Raw genomic sequence first — 27385 nt, forward strand, 5'->3', positions numbered from 1 at the left:
TGCATAGCTTAGAGGGAACATTGGACCCATGCCAAAGAAGCCCTCAAGAGATTTCACCAGACTTTCCACAACTTCCACCCCACCGTCAATCTAATCATGAATCACTCTACACAAGAAATAAAGTTCCTGGACACCACAGTACAGATACACGAGGAACACATAAGTATCACATTATATCGGAAACTGACAGATCAACTAACATATCTACATGCCTCAAGCCACCACTCCGACCACATCAAGCAATCTATTGTGTACAGCCAAGTCCTACGCTATAGTCGCATCTGCTCCAATTCACCTGAAGGATCTGCAGCAGACATTTTTGCAACTACAGTATCCCCCTGACATAGTGAGAAAGATGATTGGAAAGGCCAGAATGACGCCTGGGACAGCTTGCTACAAGACAAGCCCAAAGGAAACAACAACAGAACACCGTTGGGGGTCACCTCCAGCTCACAACTCAAGCCAGTTCAACACATTATTAACGACCTACAACCCATGCTGGATTGTGACATTCCCCTTACACAGGCATTGGGGGGCCGACCTTTGCTTGCTTACAGACAGCCTGCAAACCTAAAACAACTACTCACCTACAATTATAAACTAGTTAACAGTAACATGGACTCTGGTACCAAGGTCTGCAACAAACTAAGATGCCACCTTTGCTCTCATGGAGATCCCAGCAACACCATCAGTGGACCCAACAACATCAGGCATACCATCTCGGTTTCATACTCCTGCTCATCTTCTAATGTGATTTACGCCATCACGTGTCAGCAATGCCCTTCCACCCTCTACTTTGGACAAACCGGCCAGTCCCTTCAACAAAGAATTAATGGCCATAAGTCTGTTGTCAGAAACTGCAACATTCAAACACCAGCGGGGGAACATTTTAACCTTCCAGGACATTCAATTGCTGACCTAAAAGTAGCAGTTATCCTGCAGAGGAATTTCAAAGGGAGATTAGAAAGAGAGACTGCTGAACTGCAACTGAAAACAAAGCTCAAGACAATGCATCCATCAGGATTAAATCAAGACCTAGGCTTCCTGTTTCAATACCAATGCTGATTTCTCCACACTCACCACCCCTCTGCATACCCCACCCTAGCCAATCACACCTGCTATTGTCATTCACTGGCAATTGTCATTCAGCATCTGCAGTCACTCCACTCTCCAAGATATATGGACAGATGGACTCACGTTCTAGCTGGATTTGAAGAAGTGAGCTGTGACTCACAAAAGTTCATGCCCTACCCCCAATTTTGTTAGCCTTATAGGTGCTACTGGACTCTTGCTCTTTTCTACTGCTACGGACAGACCAACACAGCTAACCATCTTGAACTGTTGTGATAAGTAAGCGTGTGAGAGTACAAGGCCTGCTAAACCAGCAGATCGTCACAACATGTGGTGTGCAGGCATTGGGGAGCTGGTGGATTGTTTCCCTCCGGGCTCCCACATTCTCTTCCCAGTGGACAACGGTAGAGTGACCTAACACCCAATGGAGAGTGCTCTATCTCCCAGACTCCCAGCAGATGCCCCCCCCCCCCAATTCTATACATCCACCCCACCATAAGCGGATGCTGTTACTGAACGTTGGTCCAGGGAGTAGCGACGGTGTCCAAAACTCTGAAACTGCACCGTTTGCTGCCTACAGCACATTTGCTACTTTCAGTTTGCATCATGATCTGTGGCTGAGACGGAGGGCAAAGGAAGAGGAAAGAAGCGTCCTGTCAAGGTATGAGAGGCTTCAAGCATCGAGGGCATCCGACAGAAGAACGCCAGTTTTGTCAAGTGACAACCATTTTCAGTTTTTGGACTCTTGTTTGTACAATTCTTTAACCACGAAGTCTTGGGTTTCCTGTTGCGCATCTATTGTCTGGATAAATGGTTCCTGTGTACAGTTTATCAGCAGCCTACCTCAGATGAAGAGGGTGAGGCGGCAGGAACACCCCGTACAGAGGAGAGAAACTAAACCAAACCAGCACAGTGGAACCCGGATCGCTCTGCAAACCTGTTGTGTAAGTAGGACTAATCAAGCCCTGGGACACTGTTTTTTATATTTTTAAAGAACTTTTATATATTATGTATTTTAGATAATTTTATATTTTTACATTCAAGAAGCAGGTTCATATCCTATTCCAAGGTCCCTGCGTGAGTCACCCATGTTTATTAGAGATGTGCACAGAAATTTGATTTGGGTTCACATTTGGTTTGTTCAGATTCTTGAACTGTGATACCACTCATGTTATGAGATATTCAGGTGACGTTTCTATTGGTTTTGATGGGATACCGCCTGTCCCCCAATCCATTGGATTGAAATTCTCAGGGTTGTTCTCATCCGAGAAATCCTCTCTCCCAACTTTCAGGCAGGTCCCTCTTTGAGATTTAAATCAAAGTTCTCTTTTTTGTAAACCAGGCTGGAAGATAAATTTCTTGTGGACAGCCTCATGCTCAGTGCAGAGAGGTAAAGGCAAAGATTGCCTCCCCTTACCTGCACACTTCAGGTTTTTTGCGGGCTGAGGGGGCGGGAGACTTCTGCAGCTTTCCATGTGAATGGGAGAGCTACCATCCTTCTCCCCCTCTGAGAGCCAAGCTAAAAGTGACAAGTTACACTTGACTGGCAAGTGGACAGACTCTATGTATCACTTGTTCACTTGAACTCCACTTGCACTCCATTCGATCACATGTATTCCTCCCTGTTCACTTGCACTCCACTTGCACGTAGTGATCAAGTGGAGTACAAGTGAACAGGGCGGAATACATGTGATCGAGTGGAGTGCAAGTGGAGTGCAAGTGAACAGGGAGGAATACATGTGAGTCTGTTCACTTGCCGTTCAAGTGTAACATCACTTCTAGCTTGGCCCTGAGAAGAGTATGAGGGTCAAGCTACAAGTGACAAATGACACTTGCCTGGCAAGTGAACAGACTCGAGCATATTCCTCCCTGTTCACTTGCCATTCACTTGATCGAGTGGAATGCAAGTGGAGTGCAAGTGAACAGGGCGGAATACATGTGAGTGTGTTCACTTGCCGTTCAAGTGTAACTCGTCACTTCTAGCTTGTCCCTGAGAAGAGTATGAGGGTCAAGCTCCAAGTGACAAATGACACTTGCCTGGCAAGTGAACAGACTCAAGCGTATTCCTCCCTGTTCACTTGCCATTCACTTGATCGAGTGGAGTGCAAGTGGAGCGCAAGAGAACAGGGAGGAATACATGTGAGCCTGTTCACTTGCCGTTCAAGTGTAACTCGTCACTTCTAGCTTGGCCCTGAAAAGAGTATGAGATCTCAGGTCTGGCAGGAGAGATGAGCTGCTCATTCATAAACGCTGATCTCACGTTTCTGTGTGTGTTTAGTTGTTTAGCTAACTTTTAGGGAAGGGGGGGATCTAAAACTGCTTTGTGCTCATGGGGGTGTTGTTCCTGAAGAGGTCTCAACTGATTTTTAATTAATGAATTTTTATAGAACGAGTAATTTGGTAGCAAATGTCGTTGGGCTTATTACGTAGGATCTGTAACAGACACACGCTTTGCAACATTTACCATCTGGGCATGTGGTTTTCAGAGTACAGAGAAAAATTTTCTCAGAGAAGTGAAACTCGTGTACCTGTGGGCACACTAACATTTTAGCAAGGCATCCCCCAAATGCAAAATAGGAAGAGTGAATTAGCAAGAATAGGTGCCGTGCCGGGAAAGAGATTGTCCCTAGCAAAACGACTGGAGTGTATGGAGATAATTACTTCCTTTCCCCTAGGACTATTCCTGGGCTCACAGAAAGGGAGCATAATCACCAGATTGGTACTTCTAAGATTGAGCAAGATTTCCATTCTCACCATATAGATGACAAGGGAAAAAGTGGCACTGTGCTATTGTCCATAGAGAATGATGACAGAGAGGCAGGTTTATATGTTTACTGGCGTGAGTGATGCCACACTTTAGCTCGCTGCAGACATTCTTAAAGTGGGTCGAATTAACATGTGAATGGGGATCTGAGACTGCAGACCTTGCATGCACATACAGGCCACATGTACATACACTTTGCACCCTGGGTCTGTGCACTGCAACATACTTCAGTACACAAAGGTTCTGTGAAATGGCCTGTGAACATGTGAATATCGAGAAACAGGGATGGCTGATACAAGCTCAGGTGCCACTCCACTTGTGGACTGTACTCACATGTTTTGAGGGGCCTGGGATTTCCCAGGCCCTCCCCTCTTCTACTCACCACCAGGCCCCAAACATGCCCTCCTTCTCTCCTTCCCCACCACAAGCCACCCATCTGCCTGTGCGTGTTCTTCCCCTGCCTGCTTGTGAGCTCTCCCATTTCCCATGTTCACCACTGCCTGAAGCCCCCCCCCCCCCGTGGTACAGGGCAGTGTGTGTAGCTGGGGGCACAGTGGGGCACTAACAAATAGATGAGCAGGTGGGGTCAAAAGCAGTGGGACCTGCCAGAAGGCCTGGGTTCTGGCAGCTGCTTCATCTCACAGTATGGTGAAGCTGCCCTGTGTATTCCTTTTAAGGATATCTGTGCAGTTTATATCTCTGTCTGCTGCAGTACTAAACCCAAAATGTAGGAGAGGTCAGCAAGTAAGCATTGGATCAAATTTGTACTTGGTGCTGGAAGCAGGCTCAAGTTTTTTTTAAAAAAAATTACTAGAAAGCATGGCTGTTATATCCTGATCCTTAATTTAACAGCTCTGCTGCATTTTGAAATTCTAAAAGCGTAACGCTTGGGAGCGATCTGCAGCACACAAATTAAATGAAGAATGAGCTTGAAGGAAACCAAACATTTTGAAGATGAGAGTCCCAAAGTTATTTAGTTGTTGGTGCCAGTTCAATACAGACATAAGCTTTAGGTTTCCTCTCCTTGCTTTCTACCCCTGATGTGGAATTATTTTCACAAGTAAAATCAAACTGGTTTGCACTCTTTGATGGGACAAAGGAGTGGTAATAATTTTCATGTGCTAATTGTTGATACATGCACATTTTAATTGCATTGTTTGTTGAAGGCAAAATAAATTTTAAAAACAGTTCTAACTCTAGGAAGATGTATGTAGAAGCAAAATGATTCCAGAGGGATAAATGTGTTAATCTGTTACAACAAAGAATAACAAATTTCTCATGGTGGAAACTTTCATGGACTAGAAACTTCATTGGATGCACGAAGTGTTTTCTCGGTTGCTATGCACATATACATGCATGCACTTACACAGAGGTATAGAGAAAAAATAGAAGCTAGGACCATGAAATGCAAGAGGTCACATCTGTGTCATTTCTGTGCAACACACAAACGTACACAGGATAAGTTCCGTAACCATTCCCACCAGCATCAATTGTTGCCCTTTGTAGTTTTGCCAGTCAGTAAAAAAAAATCTTGGTTTGATCTTGGTACCATCAAACTTACCAATAAATTCTAGCGCAGACATTTCATAGTGGAGTTTCCTTTTGAATGAGTTCAGTATGAAAAACAAAAATTTTGTCGCTGTCACGTGCTTCCTATTTTTACCTTTCATTACTTCCTGTATGCATGGTTTGCTCCCATCTATGGCTGGAGGTTTTCTTTTTCTTTTTCTTGAATGGAGGGGGCACGGAAACGGCTTGTATAATGAACTGCTGTAGAAACTGGTACATAAATAAGAAAGTATTGTTCTTGCTATGAAGAAAGGGAAGCTCTGATCCTCATAGTGATCAAGTGACACCATCCTAGGCTTGCCGATCTCCAGGCGGTGGATGGAGATCTTCCAGGATTACAACTGATCTCTCGGGCACAGTGATCAATTCCCCTGGGGAAAAATGGCTATTTTAGGAGGTAGACACTGTAGCATCATACACTATTTAGGTCCCTCACCGCCCCAAACGCCACTGTTCCCAGGCTCCACCTGGCTTGGATTGCCAGGTCCCCTCACCCTCCTGGCTCTTACCTCCTTCTTTCCTTCTTCATTCTTTGCTCCAGTGACATCACTTCTGGTGATGTCACCGTGCAGGCACAGGAGTGTGTGTGTGTGCGCATCACAGTGGGCTGATTTGGGCCCAATTCAGCCCGTTTGGGGCCCAAACCAGCCCATGGTAAAGTGCAGGATAGGCTTGCCATTCCCCCACCAGGGGTGGAGGACCCCTGCTCCCACCTCCCACCCCCACCCCCAGGGCCGGATTGAGGGGGGCAGGGGGGTAGTCTGCCCCCAGTGCTGCCAAGGAGGGGGCGCCAGGCACAGCTGCCAGCCACTGGGAGCATGTGGGCGGCAGCGCAGGCGGCCTACCAGCCCCCTGCACTGCCTTTTGCCTGCCCCACAGGACAGGGGGCGGCCAGCTTGCCACGCGCCCCCTGTCCTGCGGGGCAGGCGAAAGGCAGTGCGGGGGGCTGGGAGGCCGCCTGCACCATTCTACTGTCCTGCAGGACAGGGGGCAGGCGGCCGCCCTCTGTCCTGCGGGGCAGGTGAATGGCGTGGGCAGCTTCCCAACCCCCCACACTGCCTCCAACTCTGTGGCACGCCGGGGCACTTGACTTGCCATGCGGGCGGCATGCTCCGCCCTACGTGATGAGGTCACATGATGAGGTCACGGCCCTGCCCACCCCCACTTACCAGGCCAGCAGGGCGGGCCCCCCTAGGGATGCCCCGTCTGGTGACACAGCACATTCCTTGGTGGTGCAGCACATGCCTGTGCCCCTCAGCCGCTTGCTCCCATGCACTGCAGCAGCTCGCTCCTGAGCCCCACAGCAAGCCTGTTTGGGGCTGAATCGGGCCCTGCAGCAGGGCAATTCAGCCCTTTGCAAGCGCAGGAGCACTCTTGGACTGCCCTTTGACCCATGTGATGACGTCACTTCCGGGAAGTGACCTCACCACGCCAGGCGGGAGTGTGCATGCACTGTGCACGTGCACAAGATGCACACAAGGAGAAGGAGGGGAAATAAGAGCCAATGTCCCAATCTCTCACGGGGGAGTGAAGGGACCTGGCAATCCTAGCGCGGGAGCATGCCAGGGAAGCACGTTCCCATGCCTTCCTCCCCCATTGGTAAAGCAAACAAACAACACGCAATGTCTTCCTAACCACAAGAAACAATCTCAGTTATAAACATATACTTGAATATCATCCAAGGAGGAGAATCATATAGTTACACAACTTACCATATACTCATAGCTTATCAAGACTCAATTCATACAGGTTTCTATACAGACAAACAATATTTAATGTGACTTTGATAATATTTTGTTTTTCGAAACAAACTAATTCAAAAGGAAACTCCACTGTGAAATGGCTGTGTGTCTCATCAATCTGTGACTGAAATCAAATGGGGGGGGGATGACTCCTCCTGACCCAAGCAGTGTAATGTATAATGTGTGAATCAGAAATTAAAAAGATGAGGGATCTCTCTACATGTCTGTAAAAGGCAAATTTGGAAGGGTGTCTAAGATTTGGACTATGGCCCCGCAGAGAAGGGGTGCTGCCTTCAATCTCTGCTCAGTTTTGCTTTTTGGCATGAATACGAGCATAGGATTTTTGATTAGAAAAATTGGACGGATGTCGGTTGGAGGGTTAAACCCCTTTCCCTCTCTCTGTGAGGCCATGATTCAAATCACCTTCCCCTACACAGAATTTGCCGCTTGCACCCAGAGACTGATCAGTGATCTTTGTGGAATCTACTTGTGCCCTCTACAGTCGGATGTGTTTACTGAATGAACTTTGTGACATTTTATTCTGATGCCTTTAATCGCAGACCAGAAGAGCCCCAAAAAGGGATTTCCCCTGCTCTGCTACTTTGCGAGCTTTTCCAGTATACAAATGTTGTTTCACAGGCTTCAACTCAAGTTTGTCTCTTGTTTCAGCCATTGTCGTGTGGTGGATATTCCGGAAGTGGTGCTACATTCTAAGTGATGGACCCGGGTTTATGGATATGCCTCTTCGCATGCACAGCTTTTCTGGTTGAGCTGGCAGGTAGATATGTCTTATTGGGTCTAAAAGGCTGGAGATCTGATTTCATAGCAAGGGGTTGTGCCTGAAGTCCTAAGGACCGAACTAGGTGATATGTTGGAAGATTGATGATCAGTGCCCTAGTGGCTTTTTGCAGTCTTGAGGGTCTCCCAGTGAGCCACAGTGGATATTCTCCCTGCTGCAATTTTGTCCTCACAACAACCCTCTAAGGTAGGTTAGGCTGAGAGACAGTAACTGGGCCAATGTTCCCATAGCAGAAAGGACATTGGAACCTGGTCCTCCCAGATCCTAATCTGATACCCTAACCACTACACCCCACTACTGTAGGAATAGTTGGAGGTTCAAGAGTGCTGTTTTTTTCTTACTCTGATTCCCTGTTTCCCTACACTGGTGCTCAGGAGTAACACCCAGCAAAGAAGTTATACAAAATGCAGCTTCTGGTGCTCAGGAGGACTTGGGAAAGTATGAGGTGGAGGAAGCCATGAGGACTTTTAAGAGACACCTGGCCCAAGACTGTGTTTCTGAGCGGAAGGAGCGAATGAGGTAAGCGGCGGGTTCGAGTGATGGTGCTTTTGTTCTGGAGGGTTTCTCTCCCTCTCCCCTCCTGCATCAGAGAACTAGGGGCCATAGAAAGGCTCACATTAACCTTCATGGGATTGGCTAATTCAGGGGTCCCCAATGTGGCACCCGTGGGCACTACAGTGCTGCTAACACCTTCCCTGCTGTCTGCCACATGGTTTTAGAAAATGGACAGGACCAGGTGGGGCTTTTGCCCAGCAGGGCTTCTAACTGGCCACTGGAGCTCTGATTGGCTGTGTAGATTAAAAAGCGTCTTATTCAACAGGGTTTCTGCCTGAAATCTTTAAGCTACTATTAGAATGATGCGTAACCTCACTCCTGGATATGCCCTAAGCTGGATAGCGAATCCAGATCTCAGAAGCTAAGCAGGGTCGGCCTTGGTTAGTAATTGGATGGGAGACCTCCAGTGAAGACCAGGGTTGCAGAGGCAGGCAATGGCAAACCTCCTCTGCTAATTTCTTGCCATGAAAAGCCCACCAGGGGTTGCCGTAAGCCAGCTATGACTTGAGAGCTCCACACACACACACTCCCGGATATATATGGTTGGTTGGTTCTACCTCCCCTGGCAGCCATTTCTATTGTGCCCAACACTCTGTGTCAGACTTTAACAGCTGGGGATCCTTGATTTGTGTGAGAATGTACGAAACCTGCTTTTCTGCAAGGGCTGTCATTTGAAATAGTAGAGGTACTTCTCATGGGGTATTTTGTATTATTTTGTACTTGTGCGAAGTGCAGATGTCGGACTATAAATGCCTGGTCAATCACAGCTTTATATAAATCACTGATGTAGTTCCATGTAGAATGTTGTCTACCGTTCTGGTCACGTCATCTCAAAAGGGATATCAAAGAGCCGAAAAACTTGCTGGAAAGGGCAACCAACATGAGCAATAATAGATGAATACCTATTTCTGCAATGCTGCAAAAGAAAACATATACCACCTATGGATGTACACTCTGTGCATTTGAGGAAGATCAAGATGGGTAGCCATGATAGTCTGCCTGTAGCGGTAGAAAAGAGCAAGAGTCCAGTAGCGCCTATAAGACTAACAAAATTTGTGACTGTAGAAAAGAGCAAGAGTCCAGTAGCGCCTATAAGACTAACAAAATTTGTGGCCGTGGAAAAGAGCAAGAGTCCAGTAGCGCCTATAAGACTAACAAAATTTGTGACCGTAGAAAAGAGCAAGAGTCCAGTAGCGCCTATAAGACGAACAAAATTTGTGACCGTGGAAAAGAGCAAGAGTCCAGTAGTGCCTATAAGACTAACAAAATTTGTGACCGTGGAAAAGAGCAAGAGTCCAGTAGTGCCTATAAGACTAACAAAATTTGTGACCGTGGAAAAGAGCAAGAGTCCAGTAGTGCCTATAAGACTAACAAAATTTGTGACCGTGGAAAAGAGCAAGAGTCCAGTAGTGCCTATAAGACTAACAAAATTTTTTGACCGTGGAAAAGAGCAAGAGTCCAGTAGCGCTGATAAGAGCCAAAACACACGAGAAGAAATACCTAGGTTCAGCACGTGTTCTCTTACCTCAAGGTTTGCCGGGATCTGTAGGCGTCCTGGAAGCTTAAAGTTTAGCATTTACAGAGCAGCAGGAAGGGAAATACAGGCGCCTGTATTTCCCTTCCCCTTCCTGCTGTTCTGTAAATGCTAAACTTGTTCTCTTACCTCAAGGTTTGTTGGGAAGTGTAGGTGTCTTGGCAGCTTAAAGTTTAGCATTTACAGAGCAGCAGGAAGGGGAAGCTTCCAGGACGCCTACAGATCCCGGCAAACCTTGAGGTAAGAGAACACATGCTGAACCTAGGTATTTCTTCTCGTGTGTTTTGGCTCTAAGACTATCAAAATTGGTGGTAGGGCATGAGCTTTCGTGAGCCTACCAAGAAGTGAGCTGTGGCTCACGAAAGCTCATACCCTACCACCAATTTTGACAGTCTTATAGGTGCTACTGGACTCTTGCTCTTTTCATCTGAGGAAGTGAGCTTTGACTCATGAAATGCTACGCTGGAATAAATTTTGTTAGTTTTTAAGATACCCTTGAAATGATCAAGTTGTTGCAGTAAGTTCCCTATGAGGAAATAAAACGTTTGAGGTTAAATCCACATGAAATTTTCACAACCTGCACAAAATGCTACTCCTGGGGAATAAGGGACCTTGAGGGATGACACAGGGTGGTGGGGGAGGACTCTGTGGTGGGGGGGGGGGGGGGCGGCGGGAAATCAATAGAAACTGACCATTTAATCTGGATCCAGCCCTTGGGGAGTTTAAATAAAAAGCCAGTTAAGGAACAAATGTGAAATGGATCGGAGCAGGCAGGGAGAGAGAATCTTTCCACCTGCACAGAACACTCCATCTCTTATCTGGTGTCTTCCAAGCAGGCCTCTGGAGAGGTGGCATATACATTTTCTAAATAAATTATGACTTTGCACGGCCGTCGGTTGAGAAATGACAAATGGAAATGCTTCTTCACTGCATGCGTAATTGACATGTGGAATTGACATGTGGAATTGACATGTGGAAGTCACCAGCCAGCTGCTAGAGATAGTTCCTTAAAAAGAGTGGTGATGTCGTTTTAAGGGAGTTCAGAGTCTGGCCGTTTCCACTCTACTCACGTTCATCCAGAACGGGGTGCAACGTTACGGGGGGGGGGGGGACGCGGAAGATAGCATCTTCTCGTGTGAGTTTTGCGCGACATCGCGCAAAACTTGTGCAAGAAGACGCTATCTTCCGTGTTTTTTCCGCGATGTTACACCCCGTTCCGGATGAAGGTGAGTAGTGTGGAAACAGCCTCTGTTACATCCAATGTATACTTTGATCTGGGCTTTTTGGAAAGAACTGGTGCTTGTTATAAATGGGAAGGGGGGGCGGTGGCTCTGGAATTCGTAGAGCTAGTTTCTAGCTAACTTTTCTCCCTCTCCTATTTCATGTTAATGCACTGTTGAGTGGAAGGTCTTTTCCGCTGTTACAAATGTATGCTTATACCTACAGAAGGTAGTGAAAAGATTTTGGGTTTTTTTAAAAAAGATTTTTATTGGGTGAGTAAAATTTAATATTACAAATTTTTAATTAATACCCTCATTTCCATATTCCCCCACCCTTTCCCCTCCCCCCTTTATCTCAGACTTCCAACAGTTTTCCAACCCGCTGTCTAAATCTACTACTTATATCTCTTTTTCTTTTCTTATTCATTCTAATATACTACTAAAATAGATATTATATGTTAAACTATAAACAACCTAATATCAAATTAACAATTACAGCATGTTTCTAACTTATCTTTTATCCTCTTGTAAAGATCGCCCTCTCTTCCCTTCTGCCAAATTAATAGTTATCTAGCACCCACATTTCTCCCTTTACGTCCTGGTAGTGAAAAGATTTTGGAAAGCAGTATTTTAATTTTTGTTTAACTTCATTTATACTCCACTAAAACTGGTGGGGGTTTTGTTGAGGATTTGTAGGTATGGCCTCTGTTTTATCTGCTCGGTCCTCTAGGTTGTTTGAGGCCCATGTTTTAAAACAAGTATCCCGCTTCTTGTTTGGTAGCCCTGAGAATGAGGAATTGTTCCGTACTGTGTTTGCCCCATGTATGTGTGTGTCTAAGCATCACTTCTCTGTCAGCAATTCTTTTTTACAGAGCCAAACAAAATCTGGAGAAGACATTGCTAGAAGCCAACATGTCTAGGGAGAATCTCACCGTAGCTCACCAGGAGGTGCAAACGCTAATATTCAGAATAAAGCCCAAAGATTTCAGAGGGCTGAATGTCACCAGTAACATGTTAAAGGTCAGTATCTCCCATCATTATCTGCCTTGCAGTAGAAAAGAGCAAGAGTCCAGTAGCACCTATAAGACTGACAAAATTTGTGGTAGTATATGAGATTTTGTGAGTCACAGCTGGTATCTGAAGAAGTGAGCTGTGATTCACAAAAGCTCATACCCTACTACAAATTTTGTTAGTCTCATAGGTTCTAATGGACTCTTGCTGTTTTCTGCTGCTACAGACAGACTAATACGGCTACCCATCTTGATCTACGTGCCCTGCAGTTAGATTTGTGCTACTGAACATAAATGTGGTCATGTTTTCACCCCTCTGGAGGACAGAAGAAATTTGATGAAACTCCGTCTGACTCCTGCACTTCGTCAATGTTCATTCTGGCCTCATTCTCCCTAAGGAGGTGAACTAGTAGTAATCTACTCACATATTATGGAGCACATAGGGTGGGTGTCAGTGTAACTAACACGTGATTCTCAACAAAATGTCAGTCTATGGCATTCAAGTTACTCTGATTTCATCTCCCACCCCTTGCTGCAAGAAATCCAAGGTCTCTTGAGTCAAAGGTTCTTTATTGAAAGAATATATTAAAAGTACAGGTGTCCATAGATAATCCAAAGGCAAGGAAGCTTCTGGCTGAACACAAAGCTTTGTTGAGAATGCCGTGTTAGTTACATGTTGCAATATATCAAACCCTCCTTTCTATTCCCCCCCATATGTCTAAGTAAAGCAGCGGTTTGGGAATGCGAAAGTAACTCCTCCAAGGTCTGTGGCTAGTTGTGTTAGATAAGGCTGTCCTGGAAACGTAGCTGTCTCTGTGAAACTGCAGACAAACAACACTGGAAAATACATCAGTTACAGACATCGCATCAAACAATATGGCAGTACTGTGGATAGCAGGCCTGACAGTGGGTCCAGGTTCCTTACTCTGTGTAACAACAGTCAGATGTGAATTGCTGGTTCTCTGAAATTCCTGCATGTAGGCTGCCCGATTCTGTTTGGGACTGTGCCACACATGGAAAAGTCTCTTCAAACTGTCCCCTGTGCTGTTTTTCCAACCAGAAAGGGTGTATTTGGCTCATTGGGGAAACCCACAATTTCCTTGGTTTTCAAGTTGGAAAATCAGCACAAGAGGGAAGGCTGAAGCCCTTTCTCCATGCACACTTCAGTCCCAATCCAAACTGGGCATCCTGCATATGGGAACTGAGGAGATCCTATAACTCATTGTTGACTATTATGCAGGGTGGGGTGTCACAGACCAGATCTTTGCATTTTGTAATGTGTGAATTAGCTTCCTGCCTGGGCTATACCGCTTCTGAATGCAGGCGATTCACTTTAGTTCATGCTTTATTTATATTTGTTAAAAGTGTTATTTTTAAAAAAATTAAAAAATATATCACATACAATATAACAGATACAAAAATAGGCACATGTGATAAAATTTTTAAAATATCTTATAAAGCATCCTAATAAATAACATCCTAATAACCAAATTCTCTCTTACATTATCAGTAGTCGTTCCCAACTTGAAGATATAACTTCGTGGTCATTTAAATAGTATACCACAGGAGCCCATTCTTATATGTTAAAACAAACCATAAATGATTGCTCAAAAAAACCCCACTAACAGGTCAATGCATCAAGGAAGACCCAGATAAAATATCTTATATAGCATCCTAATAAATAACATCCTAACAACCAAATTCTCTCTTACGTTATCAGTAGTCGTTCCCAACTTGAAGATATAACTTCTTGGTCATTTAAATAGCATACCACAGGAGCCCATTGTTATATGTTAAAACAAAACTGTAAATGATTGCTAAAAAACAAACAAACACCAACAGGTCAACGCATCAAGGAAGACCCAGACGCAACACGCCATGCATTTTCCAGCTGCACTGACGGAGAGGTTTCGGGCCTTGCCTGCAACGGAGATGAGGCTGACGTGCATTTACCTGAAAACCTCCTGCCTCTTTCAGGTGAGGCATGCCTGGGGTCAGTTGATGGGGTGACAGAGGCAGAAGCTGAGCATATAGAGGAGCATTATGCTATCATGATCGCCTGCTCTCCAATGTATGAGTTGGATCCAGGCTCAGTGTTCCCCTGGCTGTTCCATAAACGGAAGACAACGTCCCTGCCTCCCGTCTCCTGCTGATCTCCCCCCAGTACTGCTCCTGGGGGATGGAGCACCCACGGGGGTGGCATGAGGGGCAAATTGGGAGTTTGCAGCGGGATGGGGAGATTGGCGGATATAACTCCTCCCCTTCCACTAGTAAAAAATGTAGTAAGGAACCAACCCTCTGCCATGTGAAAATTAGCATCCATTGATGTTTAACTGGTGTTTTATTCTTTACTCTTACAAATAATGTTTTACTTCCCCCATTTATTCATGAGGAGTTCTACCGCCAGTTTGCATGACAGCTGTTTAGCTCCTGCACAATATGAGATGACGGCACAATTGGTGGTGGAGAGTGCCCTGAAGTCTAAACTGACTTTTGGCAACCCCTGGTGGGGGTTTCAAGGCAAGAGACTATCAGAGGTGGTTTCCCATCGCCTGCCTCTGCAACCCTGGTCTTCTTTGGAGGTCTCCCATCCAATTACTAACCAAGGAAGACCCTGCTTTGCTTCTGAGATCTGACAAGATCAGGCTCACAATTATGTCTTCTTCTTCTTCTTCTTTTGAAAAAGTACCTAAGAGATTGCCTGTAGAAATGCTTCATAATGGGCAGCTCTGCCAGCACAGAACTAAAACCTTCATTCTTTTTTTTATTTAGTTTTTGAACTATTTACAAGGAAATTAAATTCAAAGTGAATTACAGTTGGGAAACCTTAAACGCCTTTAGTACATAGACAATTAACGAACATTTAGAGTATTAAGAAAACCTTCAGCCGTAGTAGAACCACTGATACACTTTGGGGGGGAATCACAGTGAGAGCCAAGCTACAAGTGATGCCTGACACAGGTCGGACACTTGTCAGCTTCCCTCAAGTTTTGATGGGAAATGTAGGCATCCTGGTCTTGCAGCTGTAATGGAGAGCCAAGCTGTAAAACCAGGACGCCTACATTTCCCATCAAAACTTGAGGGAAGCTGACAAGGGTCCAACCTGTGTCAGGTGACACTTGTAGCTTGGCTCTCAGTTTTTTCTGCCCTTTGCTTCGCAGGATGAAAAGAACAGCTCGCTGCTGAATGATGACATTTTGGGGGCCACCCTCGGGGGTGCCAACATCACCAATCTCAGCCAGCCAGTGGAGATCCGATTTTGGCACAGCCTCAGCCTGGTGAGTAGCAAAAGGGCAAGGAAGAGATTTGTAAGGCATCCCTGGAAAGCGATTTTGTGTTGCTTCACCAAGGCAGCCTCCAGCCAGGTCCTCGAAATACTGGATGCCCCCAACCACATTTTGTTGGTAATTTAATACTCATCAATCCTCTGATCTGTAAGTTTTTGGGTGGAGGGACTGAGGGACATTTTATTTTTTTAAAAATATATATTTTTGAAGCATTGAAAACTTTGCAAAACATATTCAATAAAAATTGAATTCTTTTTTGGGATGGGGCAATAGATCTGCTGCGAGGATGAAGCCTCATTGCAGGGGGAAAGTTCTGTTATCATCATTGGGCGGTGTAGTGGTTAGATCAGTAGACAAGAACTTGGAAGACTCAAATTCAAATCCAGCTTGCCATGTAACGTAGGCTGCTTCCACACAGCTGTGTTGCTCTGGTCCACTCGCAAAAGGGGCAGCGTTTCCGCAAAGTCTACACACTGTCAGTAGCGTTCATGCAACATCCAGCTTTGTCCCTGCTTTGTTGTGTTCTTTCCTAAACCATCTTTGGGTGTGGGGTGGGGGTGCTCTTTTTAAAATGTTTGCTGCCAAAGCTGGTTTGCTCTGGTGTAGATGGGAAGAGGCAGATTTTTTCCCCCTAGTTCTGCCCTTATTATAGCCATTTTCCTTACCCCAGTCCCCTATAGCTTTTTAAAAAATCAGTAATTGACATGTTGCTATATAATAAAACAGTAAGATGTCAAATATCTTTTTAAAAAGCTCCGAAAAGTCCTCCAGGTTTTTTGGGGGGCCAGGGAGAATGGCAGCTGAGGAAGGAAAGTGTGGGCGAAACCACCTTGAGTGCTCCATCGCCACTGTGAATGCCTCTGTATTCACAAACCACAAGAGCCCCATGGAGAATTGTAGCCACGTGGAAGTTCTCTGGGTGACTTTGGACCAAGCCCCCTCTCTCAGCCTAACCTACCTCGTAGGGTTGTTGTGAAGATAAAATGGAGACGGGGAGAATGTTGTAAGCCGCTTTGGCTCGCCACTGGGAAAAACAGTGGGGTATAAATACATATATACACACCAACATTTAATTTGATTTATTTACATCCCTCCTTTCTCTTTAACGAAATCCCAAGCAGCTCACATTGTTCTGTATGTCTCCATTTTCTTCTCACACCAACCCTGTGAGGTAGGCTAGGCTGAGTGAGTGAGCGAGCGAGCGAGCGAATGTGTGAGTGAGTGAGTGACTGGCCCCAGGTGACCCAGTGACCTTCCATAGCAGAGTGGGTATTCATATCTGGGCCTCCCAGATCCTGCTTCAACACTGTAAGAACTACAGCATAGGAATATAGCATAGGCAGGGCTCATTTCGAGGGGGAACGCGCAGGAATGCAGTTCCACTACTTCCCAAAAGAGGTCACATGTCAGGTGGCCCTGCCCACTTGACTCGGCCATTTTGGGCCTGTTTTGGCCTGGATTGGGGCTGAAACGGTCTGGATCAGGCCTCTGACGGGTGGTGGATCACTCTTCCACTCATCAGCGACCCGAACCTGGCCGTTTTAGGCCCCTTTTCAGACATTTTCAGCCCCTTTTTGGCATTTTGGGGCCTAATTTCAGCCCTGAATGGCCAGGATTGGGTCCAAAACAGCCAGAATAGGTGATGTCAGGGGGTGTGGCACATGCAAATCAGTTATACTAATGACACTTCTGGTGCTGGCAAGGGGTGAGGCATATGCTAATGAGTTATGCTAATGAGTTCCTCCAGCTCTTTTTCTACGAAATGACCGCTGCATGCATAGCTAAGCAATCCTACCTTTGGGCTAGAAACTGTGGGAGAATTCGGGCACCAAGGGGTGAAAGGAGGTCATCATTTAATGTCCAATAGCAACACACTTCCTGCCTCACATGCATCTAATTGAATTGTGTGGAGTTCAGGCATAGAAGGAAAAAGAGTACTGGCATGTTTTCTCCTTGTTCTATTGTAGGCCAATCATTCCAGCATGACCTGTGTCTTTTGGATGGAAGGAAGAGGTAATATCAGCTTTCCCTCACCCCCTGTTATCTTTTTTGGAGGGGGGGGAGTAAAAATGTAAATGTGCGTGATCTGGTTTTGTGCTCTTAGACTTTGTGAGCTGCCTTGTGTTTCCTAGTGGGCAAAAGTGGGAGGTTCAAATTTTTAAACAAGCTGAGAAATGTTAAAAGGGAATATTCCCTACAGTCGCGAAAACCATACACACAGAATGCATGTCCCAAGTTTCCTCGTATTGTGCTAGGCGCTGTATAGGATAAAACAAAAAGCCAAATTCCTGCTGATGGCTTATTGTCTATCACAATGTAATACAAGTGGAATAGAGAGTGGGAAGGAATAATTAAAACAAGCAGGAGGATTGAAATGCTATTAGGACTATAAGAATCCCAAAGGGATGCAGTTCCAGGGACTGAAGGCATTGACTTCTATTTGAAGTTATAGACGAAGGTTTTGATTCTCTGAGGTCATGGTTGTAATTCTTTCGTTGGGCAGCAGAGGGCAGCTTCGGAACCTGGAGCCCTGTTGGTTGTAAAACTGTCATCCAGACGGGCATCGTTTTGTGCCAGTGCTACCATCTCACTTATTTTGCCGTCTTGTTGGTAAGCATGTTGTTAACTAGGTTCTCTTTGGGGCCTAATTCTCACAAAGGGGATAGACCTTTGTCTGGCCTGTGCCCCTTTAGATTGTGGACAAGTTGACATATTGGGATGCTTCGCCACACAAAAAATGTTCCTCCACATGTAGAAAAACAGACTTCAAGGAGAATCCTTCTTGACATACTACTCTTCCATATGCAGGTTTTATTTATTTCTTTATCTATTTATTTATTGCATGAAGGTGTGCACTGCTATGGCAGAATTTCTGCTAAGTGTAGAAACAAGGGGGTGGGACAAATCTCTACAGCCTCCTATAAGGTTGCACCCATGATGGATTTTCCATGTTGTTCTCATTGCTGTTGTGAAATCAGAGCCATATGATTGGTTGAGCAGTGAATTCTTGCCCCACTCCAGCCATCCTGCAACTTCTCCTTCCCATTCCATTCTAGGTAATCTGGACAAAAACTGCCTGCATATTTCCCCTTATATCTTCTCAATGAAAAGGGTTAGGTAATTTTTTTTTAAAATTAAAAGGTAAGAATTCAAGGGAACTAGCAGAGTTTGGCGATAGAGCATTATTACATTATTGGGCTAATATCAACTACCATTTTTTAAAAAGCCCTCAAGAAGCCCCCTGGCAGCACCACTGGGGGGAAATGGTGGCTGTAACAGGCTTGGAAAGAAAATGGTTCCCTTGACCTTTATAAACATGGGGCTTCCCATCAAGATGATATGAAAATGCACTCAGACTGCATTATTTCAAAAAAGATCATAGCAAAGCAATGAAAAACTTGGAGAGAGGATGAATCTAGATGTGTGGATGTTTTAAAACACCCTCCAGTTTAGAAGCAACAGTGGAAAACTACAAGGTTCTTGGAGAAGAAGGCATAATACTTGAACCATTTTAAGTTTGGAGATATATGCCCTGAGACGGGCTAGGTTTGGTTACACTTTCTGTTTTAAAAGAAGAGAAAAGGCGCATAGAGAGGGATCTCTGGGCTGCTTCAACAGAGATGAAAGATTTACTATGCAAAAAGCATGTCGCTGCCACAAGATTTATATTCTTCCTTCGTCTTTGTGTGCCCTTCCTTCCTGTCTCATGTAGGAAATCTCCCCAGTCACTTTGGATGAAGGTTTATTGGTTCCCTTAACCTATATAACTTCCATCGGCTGCACTATGTCAGCTGCTGCCTGTCTGCTCACCACCTGCTTGTACGTTTGCTCCAGGTAATCACACCTCTGCTTCAGGCAGCATTCAAGCAAGGAAGCTTCCTGAGTTGAAGAGGAGAGGTGAAAAGAGGTGGAGGTTGGCAACCATACTCCCATCCCGCCAATGCGAGCACTCTCCAGACGTCTCAGGGCCAAGCTACAAGTGATGAATGGCCAGACTCACGTGTATTCCTCCCTGTTCACTTGCCGTTCACTTGCGCTCCACTTGATCGAGTGGCGTGCAAGTGAACAGGGAGGAATACACGTGAGTCTGTTCACTTGCCAGGCAAGTGTCATTCATCACTTGTAGCTTGGCCCACAGAGTCTCTGTACTTGAGACATCTTACACAAGATCAAAAAGAGTCCAGTAACACCTTTAAGACTAACCAATTTCATCAGATGCATGGAGGGCAGAAGGAAACTGGCCAAATATAGAGGAGGAGAGGAGGGGGAAGGGGAGAAGGAGGAGAGGGGGGATGTAAACAACTCCTTTGATATGGAGATGCAGACAGCTCCTTTTGGTGTGGGGATCAGTTTACTTGTGTAAGGTTCAAAGGAGTTTGCCGTGTTAGTCTGTAGTAGCAAAATCAAAAAGAGTTCAGCAGCACTGCAGCACAAGCCCTCGATAACCACAGTCCTCCCCGCCAGATGCATCTGACAAAGAGAACCGTGGTCCTCGAAACCGTGGTCTTACACAAGGACACTCAAGTGAAGGGAAATGCAATGTTTGCTGGGAAACGTAGTGTAAAGTCTGAGACGAAGGCTCTGTCAATTTCACCTCTCTACACAGAGCCAGCAAGGATGGCTTCTCAGAGGGTTTGTTAATTTCCTCTTCTTGACAGAGCCTTTGGGGAGGCAAAGAGGAAATTAACAAACCCTCTGAGGAGCCATCTTTGCAGGCTCTGTGTAGAGAGGTGAAATTGACAGAGCCTTCATCTCAGTCTTTACACTACGTTTCCCAGAAAACATTGCGTCTCTCTGCACTTGAACCTTCTCGTGTAAGGTGTCTTGCGTAGAGACTCTCAATCAGTCAGAGCTGACCATCAATTCCTGTCCTATATATTCCTGTCTTAACTGTACCGTGAGAATTAGCTGATTTTTTTTAATGCAAATTAGGATTTCTCATCAAATGCCAGTTTGTGCTTCATGACCATGAGAAGGTCGATCCAATTGAATTTCCAGTGTTCAGCATAACAAATAGTTTCTAGTGAGAACAAACACAGCAGAAGGTCTTCAGGTGGGGTAGATGGCTTGGGAACCAGTTTGGTGTAGTGGTTAAAAGCGGCAGGACTCTAACCTGGAGAACTGGGTTTGATTCCCCACTCCTCCACGTGAAGCCAGCTGGGTGACCTTGGGTCAGTCACAGCTTCTTGGAGCTCTCTCATCCCCACCCACCTCACAGGGTAAACAGCTCTGAATGGGCGTTAAGTTGTCCTGAAGGGCGGTATATAAATCAAATGTTGTTGTTGACCTGAAGTGTCATTTTCCCCTCTCACTGTGTATGTGTGTTGAACCAACAGATTTTTTTTCTCATTTGCTACAGAAAAAAACAACACAACTCCACAACCAAGATACACATTAACCTCTTGGAGGCTCTTTTTTGCCTTAATACGTCATTCTTAGTCAGCAGACTGCTGGCACCTGTCACTTCTGAGTGGCCATGCCAGGTTGCTGCACTCTTCCTCCATTACTCGCTGCTCTGCTGCTTGACGTGGATGGCCCTCGAAGGTTTCCATCTCTACATGCTTACAATCAGAGTCTACAACCTGTACATAAGATGTTACCTCCTCAAACTGTGTGCTGTTGGCTGGGGTAAGGATTGGATATGCTCACTGGTGTTGAAAACATTCCAGAAAGGAATGGGCTTGCTCTCCTGATGAGAGCCTGTCCTGAAATATTACATGCCCTGACGGTTGTTGGGATTGGGTTTGTGAAAGAAAGAAATACCTTGACTTGGAACACCTGTTCAATTTGTGAAAAGCTGCGCTTGTAAACCCAGTCTGTCCAGGTATTCATTCTCAGGCTGCTTTCACACGGAGGTTTTTCTTCTCTTTGACATCCAAAACAGAGTATTGTTTGGATTTTATTTCGGAACATCTACCCGATGTCATGCTCTAATGCGCTCTATTCATCCTTTCCCCTTCCTTTCCCCAAACCTGCTCTGCTACAATCTTTTTGGGACAAGCACAGTTCAACTTTTGAGTCCCAATCTTTTTGGGACAAGCACAGTTCAACTTTTGAGTCCCAATCTTTTTGGGACAAGCACAGTTCAATATTAGCTAGGAAGCTGTCTTGATGGGAAGATGCCCATTTTCAAGGAGCCCACCCATATTGTTCCATCAGCCCCCCAGAAATGGCCCCTGCCATTTCCCCCACCACAGCACTGGGAAAGTTTTTGTGGGCTTTTAAGAAACGGTATCTACTGTGTTAGTCCTGTGGACCATCTAGATTCAAATTCCGTGCTTCCCCAGCGCAAACCGAACTCTGCAAACTGGTGGAGAATCCAGGCAGGCTGCGCATGGGTGCTGTGAGACTTAATGTTATTCAGCATACTGAAGAACACATGTATTATTGTCTTTATTGTTGCTGCATTCCCGGATTTCCCAGGGCTCCCTGGCTTAGCAGTCATGACCATCTTGATGATCAACAAAGAGGCTTACAGCATCTACAGTGTCAAAACCAGCTCTGCTTACAGCAACAGCACCATGTGAGTTAGGAAAAAAACATGGCTTCTGTTTGAAGGGTATTGATGTTTGTTTTACATTGAGAGTCTCTTTATACAAGATATTTTACAAGGGGGTGCTCAAGTGTAGGGAGACGCAATGTTAGCCAGGAAGCACAGTTTAAAAAGACACAGCCAGGGGAGATTGCTCCCTAGAGGGTTTGTTAATTTCATCTTCACCGCCTGGAAAGGCTCTGTCAGTTTCATCTCTGGACAGGAGGGTAGTTTAAAAACACAAAGTAGGCAGAGATCACTCCTTAGAGGGTTTATTAATTTCATCTTTGCCTCCTGGAAGGAGGCTCTGTCAATTTCATTTCCCCTTCCAGGAAGTGAAGATGAAATTAACAAATCCTCTGAGGAGCTATCTTTTAAAACTATGCTTACTGGTTAACATTGGATCTCTCTACACTTGAGCATCCTTGTATAAGATGTCTTGTGTAGAGAGACTCTTAGTTTGGTGGATATTATTATTTTATATGGTACCATCGGTGAATGTGGCCCTTTACCTTGTATTTATTTTCATTTGTTTAAAATACTTCTCTACTGCTTTTCTGTTGTACACTCAAAGTAGTTTCTATACACACAGACTACACCATAAAACCAGCAACAACAAATTATCAGACAATCCGCATACCAGGTCATTCTCCCAAGGCCGTTTTAGACAGTTCGGGCTTCTCTTCCTCCAAGATGCTCAGAGCTGCCTCCATGGGTTTCCAAGGGGGCTTCCAATCAGGCATCTTAGCTACCCCAAGTAAAACTACAGCATACCTTTCAACAGATCAACACAATAGTCCTTTTTAAATGTTACAATCACATGTAGTGCCCTGACCTGGATAGCCCAGGTGCACCTGATCTCGTCAGATCTCAGAAGCTAAGCAGGGTCGGCCTTGGTTAGTAATTGGATGGGAGACCTCCAACGAAGGCCAGGATTGCAGAGGCAGGCAATGGCAAACCATCTCTGTAAGTCTCTTGCCATGGAAACCCCACTAGGGGTTGCCATAAGTCAGCTATGACTTGAGAGCACTCTCCCCACCACCACCAGTTCCATTAATGGGAATAGTAAAGAGTCCAGTAGCACCTTTAAGACTAACCAATGTTACTGTAGCATAAGCTTTTGAGAACCACAGCTCTCTTCGTCAGATTCATGAAGAACACGGCGAACTCCTCTGGAACTAAGGGGAATGCACACTGCCCACAGTGCGTCTGACACTCCCTGATGGGTGTGGTTGCCATTTTGTGTGAAACCCTCAGGTTTTTGGGTACAGCTTCAGTACACACATAGGGAATATTAAGGAAATTGTGGCCACACACATTGGGAACATCGCAGGTAGTGCATGCTCTCAGGGGGCTCTTGGCACATGTAATGGTAAAATCTGAAAATGTCTGTTGTCTCCCCACATTCTGCATCCTACAATAGATTTACCTTCCCAGTGTTCAAACTTCAGAAAAACAAATTCAAGCCAAAAAGGGGGGGGGATTATTTATAGTCCGCCTTTCTTGCTGAGACTCAAGGCGGACTACACATTGTGAGTCGATATGGTGAACGGACATTCGGTAACAATGTAATAGGGTATGGATTGCAGAAAATGTGAATACAAACAATCTGAAGGCGTGACTGAAATGATGCTGAAACAAAACATACGCAATTAGATACGACATATTAAATGAAACAGAAGCTTACTCAGGAGGTACACGGTAGTGCAGTCCACACTCCCTAGTCCTTAACCAATGCATCTTTCTGACCCATTCCCTTATAGTACAGCTGTCTTACCTGTGTCAAAAAACCCTCCTGGGTCAATTCCAGACGGCCCTCCCCATCCCGAAACATCACGCATCGTCGCACGGAAAAAGCGAAATGTCACGTTTTCCGTGCGACGACGTGCGACGTTTCGGGATGGGAAGGGCCGTCTGGAATCGGCCCTGAATAATTCAGTTTTGCCTAATTTGGGGGGAAGTTAGGAGAGCAGGAGTCGTCCTAACCCCACCAGGCAGAGAATGCATGTGTACAGGCAGCTGTTAATTGTTAACATACTTGTATGAAAATAAGTACTTTGTATAATTTTATCCTGGATGCACTTCCACTGATGTCTTTCAGGGCTGAAAGCACAGCCCCTTCCAGTTAAATCCAGGACTGTGTCCTTGTGATCATGGAACTGGCAAAGAATACCCAAGTCATAAAATCTGCCCTTCCTCTACTTATTTTCATGTTAGAAAGACCGTACAATATCTGAAGCGGCAGATTCCACCATGACTGAAGGTAAGCCGGTACAGAGTACCAGTAAGAAAGTGTCCAAAACGTTATCTCTCACCTGCTTCAAGGCCTCTGAGACAGTGTTAGGAAAAAAATTACTTCCACCCCAGGATCCCACTGACTTTGGGTGGAAATACACGTTACAAATTACCTAGTGACACTCAAATGAACCTCATTTCACGTGTCTCCCCTCCAGATTTCCATGCACTCGCTCACACAGTCACACTTCAATTTGCTCCTCAACTGCTAAAAGTATCCCAGTTTCCCCCACATCCATTCATTGAAATGCAAATCTTGACACTTCCTCACACCTTAAAGAAATGCAAATTGGCAAGTCAAAGGAGCCTCCAGTACTCGTTCTCGCAGTGAAAACAGAGCTGAATTCAGGGCAGAGCTGAATACAGCCCAGAAAATCCACAACAACCAGAGCTGAATTGGTGCTCTGCCCTCCAGAAACACTTGCAGATGTAATCACGCAAAGGGAGCTCCTGTGAAAGTGGCATTCACATGTGCCGAGCAAGAACAGCCTGCATGTGAACTGAGGACCACACATAAAATCCTGCACTTGAGCATCCCCAGGTAATTTCCAACATGTATTTCCACCCTTTATCCTGTAGAAAAGAAGAACTGGCTTGCTCACTAGAGTTCCGACAAAATACATTAAAATACCCTCATCCTGTGGGAAGTGGTAGCAGTCATAATTTAATTACCTGATGAGGATGAAAAATAAAGGTATACACTAGAAGTGCCTCAAATCTTCTGCCTCTTCTTTCGCAGGTGTTGGATCACGTCCCTCGAAGTTCATTACTTCAACCTGATTTACTTGAGCGGCACTGTGCTTTTCAATATGAGCATCTTGACCCTTGTGGTTCAGCAGCTGAGGCGGCTCAAAGCCCACCCTCATCAGCAGAAAGAAAATCCCTGTAGGAATGTGGTGGCAGTTCTTGGATTGACGTGCCTCCTGGGTGCAACCTGGACGTTGCCGTTCGTCTCATTTGGAGTCTTCTCCATTCCACAGATCTTCCTGTTCACTGTCCTCAACTCACTTCAAGGTTCGTCAACTGGGTGCCTCATCAAGAACCAAAATGCCTCTCAGCAGATTTCTGTTTGTGGAAGTCTTCATTCATTTGAGGTTGTCTTTGTTCACAGGGCTCTTCATCTGCCTCTGGTACTGTGCCTTGAGATGCCACTCACAGGAAAGCCTCTCAGGAGGGACCTGTCATCCATCTTGGTGTATTGCACAAAAGCGGCAGGACTCTAATCTGGAGAGCAAGGTTTGATTCCCTACTCCTCCGCTTGAAGCCAGCTGGTGACCTTGAGTCAGTCGCAGCTCTTCTAGAGCTCTCTCAGCCATACTCACCTCACAGGGTGATTGTTGTGGGGATAATAATAACACACTTTGTAAACCACTCTGAGTGGGCATTAAGTTGTCCTAAAGGGTGGTATATAAATTGAATGTTGTTGTTGTTGTTGCTGCTAACTCCAGAGCCAGTTTGGTGTATTGCTTAAAAGCGGCAGGACTCTAATCTAGAGAATCAGATTTGATCCCCCACTCCTCCACTTGAAGCCAGCTGGGTGACTTTGGGTCAGTCACAGCTTCTCAGAGCTCTCTCAGCCCCACCCACCTCACAGGGTTGTTGTTGTGGGGATAATAATAACACATTTTGTAAACTGCTCTGAGTGAGTGTTAAATTGCCTTGAAGGGCAGTATATAAATCAAATGTTGTTGTTGTTAGTATTATTATTATCTCAGTAACTGCAGCGTCATGGGAGATGTGCTGACCCCAGGCCAAGCATGAAAAGGATGAAAGAAGCATTTGAGATCGGACTCTTGTTCAAAGAAACCAAGCTGCTGTCGCGACTCCAAGCCACCCACAAATGTCAGGACTGAAGGGAACACTGGCACACCCTGATCTACACTGGAGTTTAGTGAGGTTTGTTGGCCTAACAGGAACCCTTGCTGCAGGTGGAAGAAGAGAACTGGTGTGACTCCTAAGTGGTGTGTGACCTGACCCACGCACTAATCTGAATCCTGCACAGTTGCCAGAGAGGGGGATATTTGCCAGCTGCTCTCTGTTTTAGCTGTTCTGTGTTGGACAAAGACTATTTCCGTGAATCTAGAATCAATCTGAAGAGAGACAAAGAAAGTCTACTTCAAAGCATATCTTACATTACTTCCTTCAGCCATAATTCCATGCATAACGGCGCACAGGATGACGGAATGGGACTTCCTTAATGCACAAACCTTGTAACATGGTGAAAGGGATGGAAAATTCACCAGTGCTTGAGAATCTCAGAGCCAAGCTACAAGTGATGCCTTACACAGGTTGGACACTTGTCAGCTTACCGCAAGTTTTGATGGGAAATGTAGGCGTCCCGGTTTTACAGCTTGGCTCTCCATTACAGCTGCAAGACCAGGATGCCTACACTTCCCATCAAAACTTGAGGGAAGCTGACAAGTGTCCAACCTGTGTAAGGTGTCACTTGTAGCTTGGCTCTCAAGGTGCTCTCTAAATATTTGATTCTGGCACCTCCTATTCGGAAATAATTTCAGATAGGTAGCCATATTGGGCTGCAGTAAAACAGCAAGATTTGAGTTTAGTGGCACCTTAGAACCCAACAAGGTTTCTGAAAAAAGGAGCTTTGACTCTCGAAAGCTTACACCCTGAAAATCTTGTTGATCATTAAGGTACCGCTGGACTCAAATCCTACTAGCAGGAAAGGCTTTCTTGTGCTCTGCGTGATAGTTGGTGGAAAGCTGTCAATTCTCCATCACCTATGTCCTGCTATGTTTATGCTAACCATAGACTCTGAGGTTCTTGTTGGTGTATCAGTTTATAGTGAAATGAAGAGTGTCTCTTTCCTATTCATTGTGTAGAATTCAGCTCTATTCCTTTAAGATAGCTTTTCTGCTGCAAAGTTACCATTGTTTACCCTATCACTCAAACAACGATACGTTGATACTGGGAAAATGAAGCGTTACTTCAGCTAGAATGTTGTTTGATATTCCAAGTGTTGTGGGTCATATAAGGGCTCTGGGTACCT

The 27385-nt window shown here is 45.3% G+C and overlaps 1 protein-coding gene across 1 annotated transcript; it reads left to right on the forward strand.

Moving 5' to 3' along the window:
* The first annotated feature begins 1928 nt into the window (after positions 1-1928).
* ADGRG5 (adhesion G protein-coupled receptor G5) lies at positions 1929-26643 on the forward strand. Its single transcript, XM_055000673.1, has 13 exons — positions 1929-2015; positions 7816-7924; positions 8320-8464; positions 12127-12274; positions 14107-14241; positions 15426-15542; positions 17519-17564; positions 18055-18161; positions 19264-19385; positions 20911-21179; positions 21975-22074; positions 25118-25392; positions 25490-26643. The coding sequence occupies exons 2-13, from the start codon at positions 7864-7866 to the stop codon at positions 25618-25620; spliced, it is 1656 nt and encodes a 551-aa protein (XP_054856648.1). The 5' UTR covers positions 1929-2015; positions 7816-7863; the 3' UTR covers positions 25621-26643.
* The last annotated feature ends 742 nt before the right edge of the window (positions 26644-27385 follow it).

Source organism: Eublepharis macularius, chromosome 16 (genome assembly GCF_028583425.1).
Source record: "Eublepharis macularius isolate TG4126 chromosome 16, MPM_Emac_v1.0, whole genome shotgun sequence".
Classification (NCBI taxonomy): Eukaryota; Metazoa; Chordata; class Lepidosauria; order Squamata; family Eublepharidae; genus Eublepharis; species Eublepharis macularius.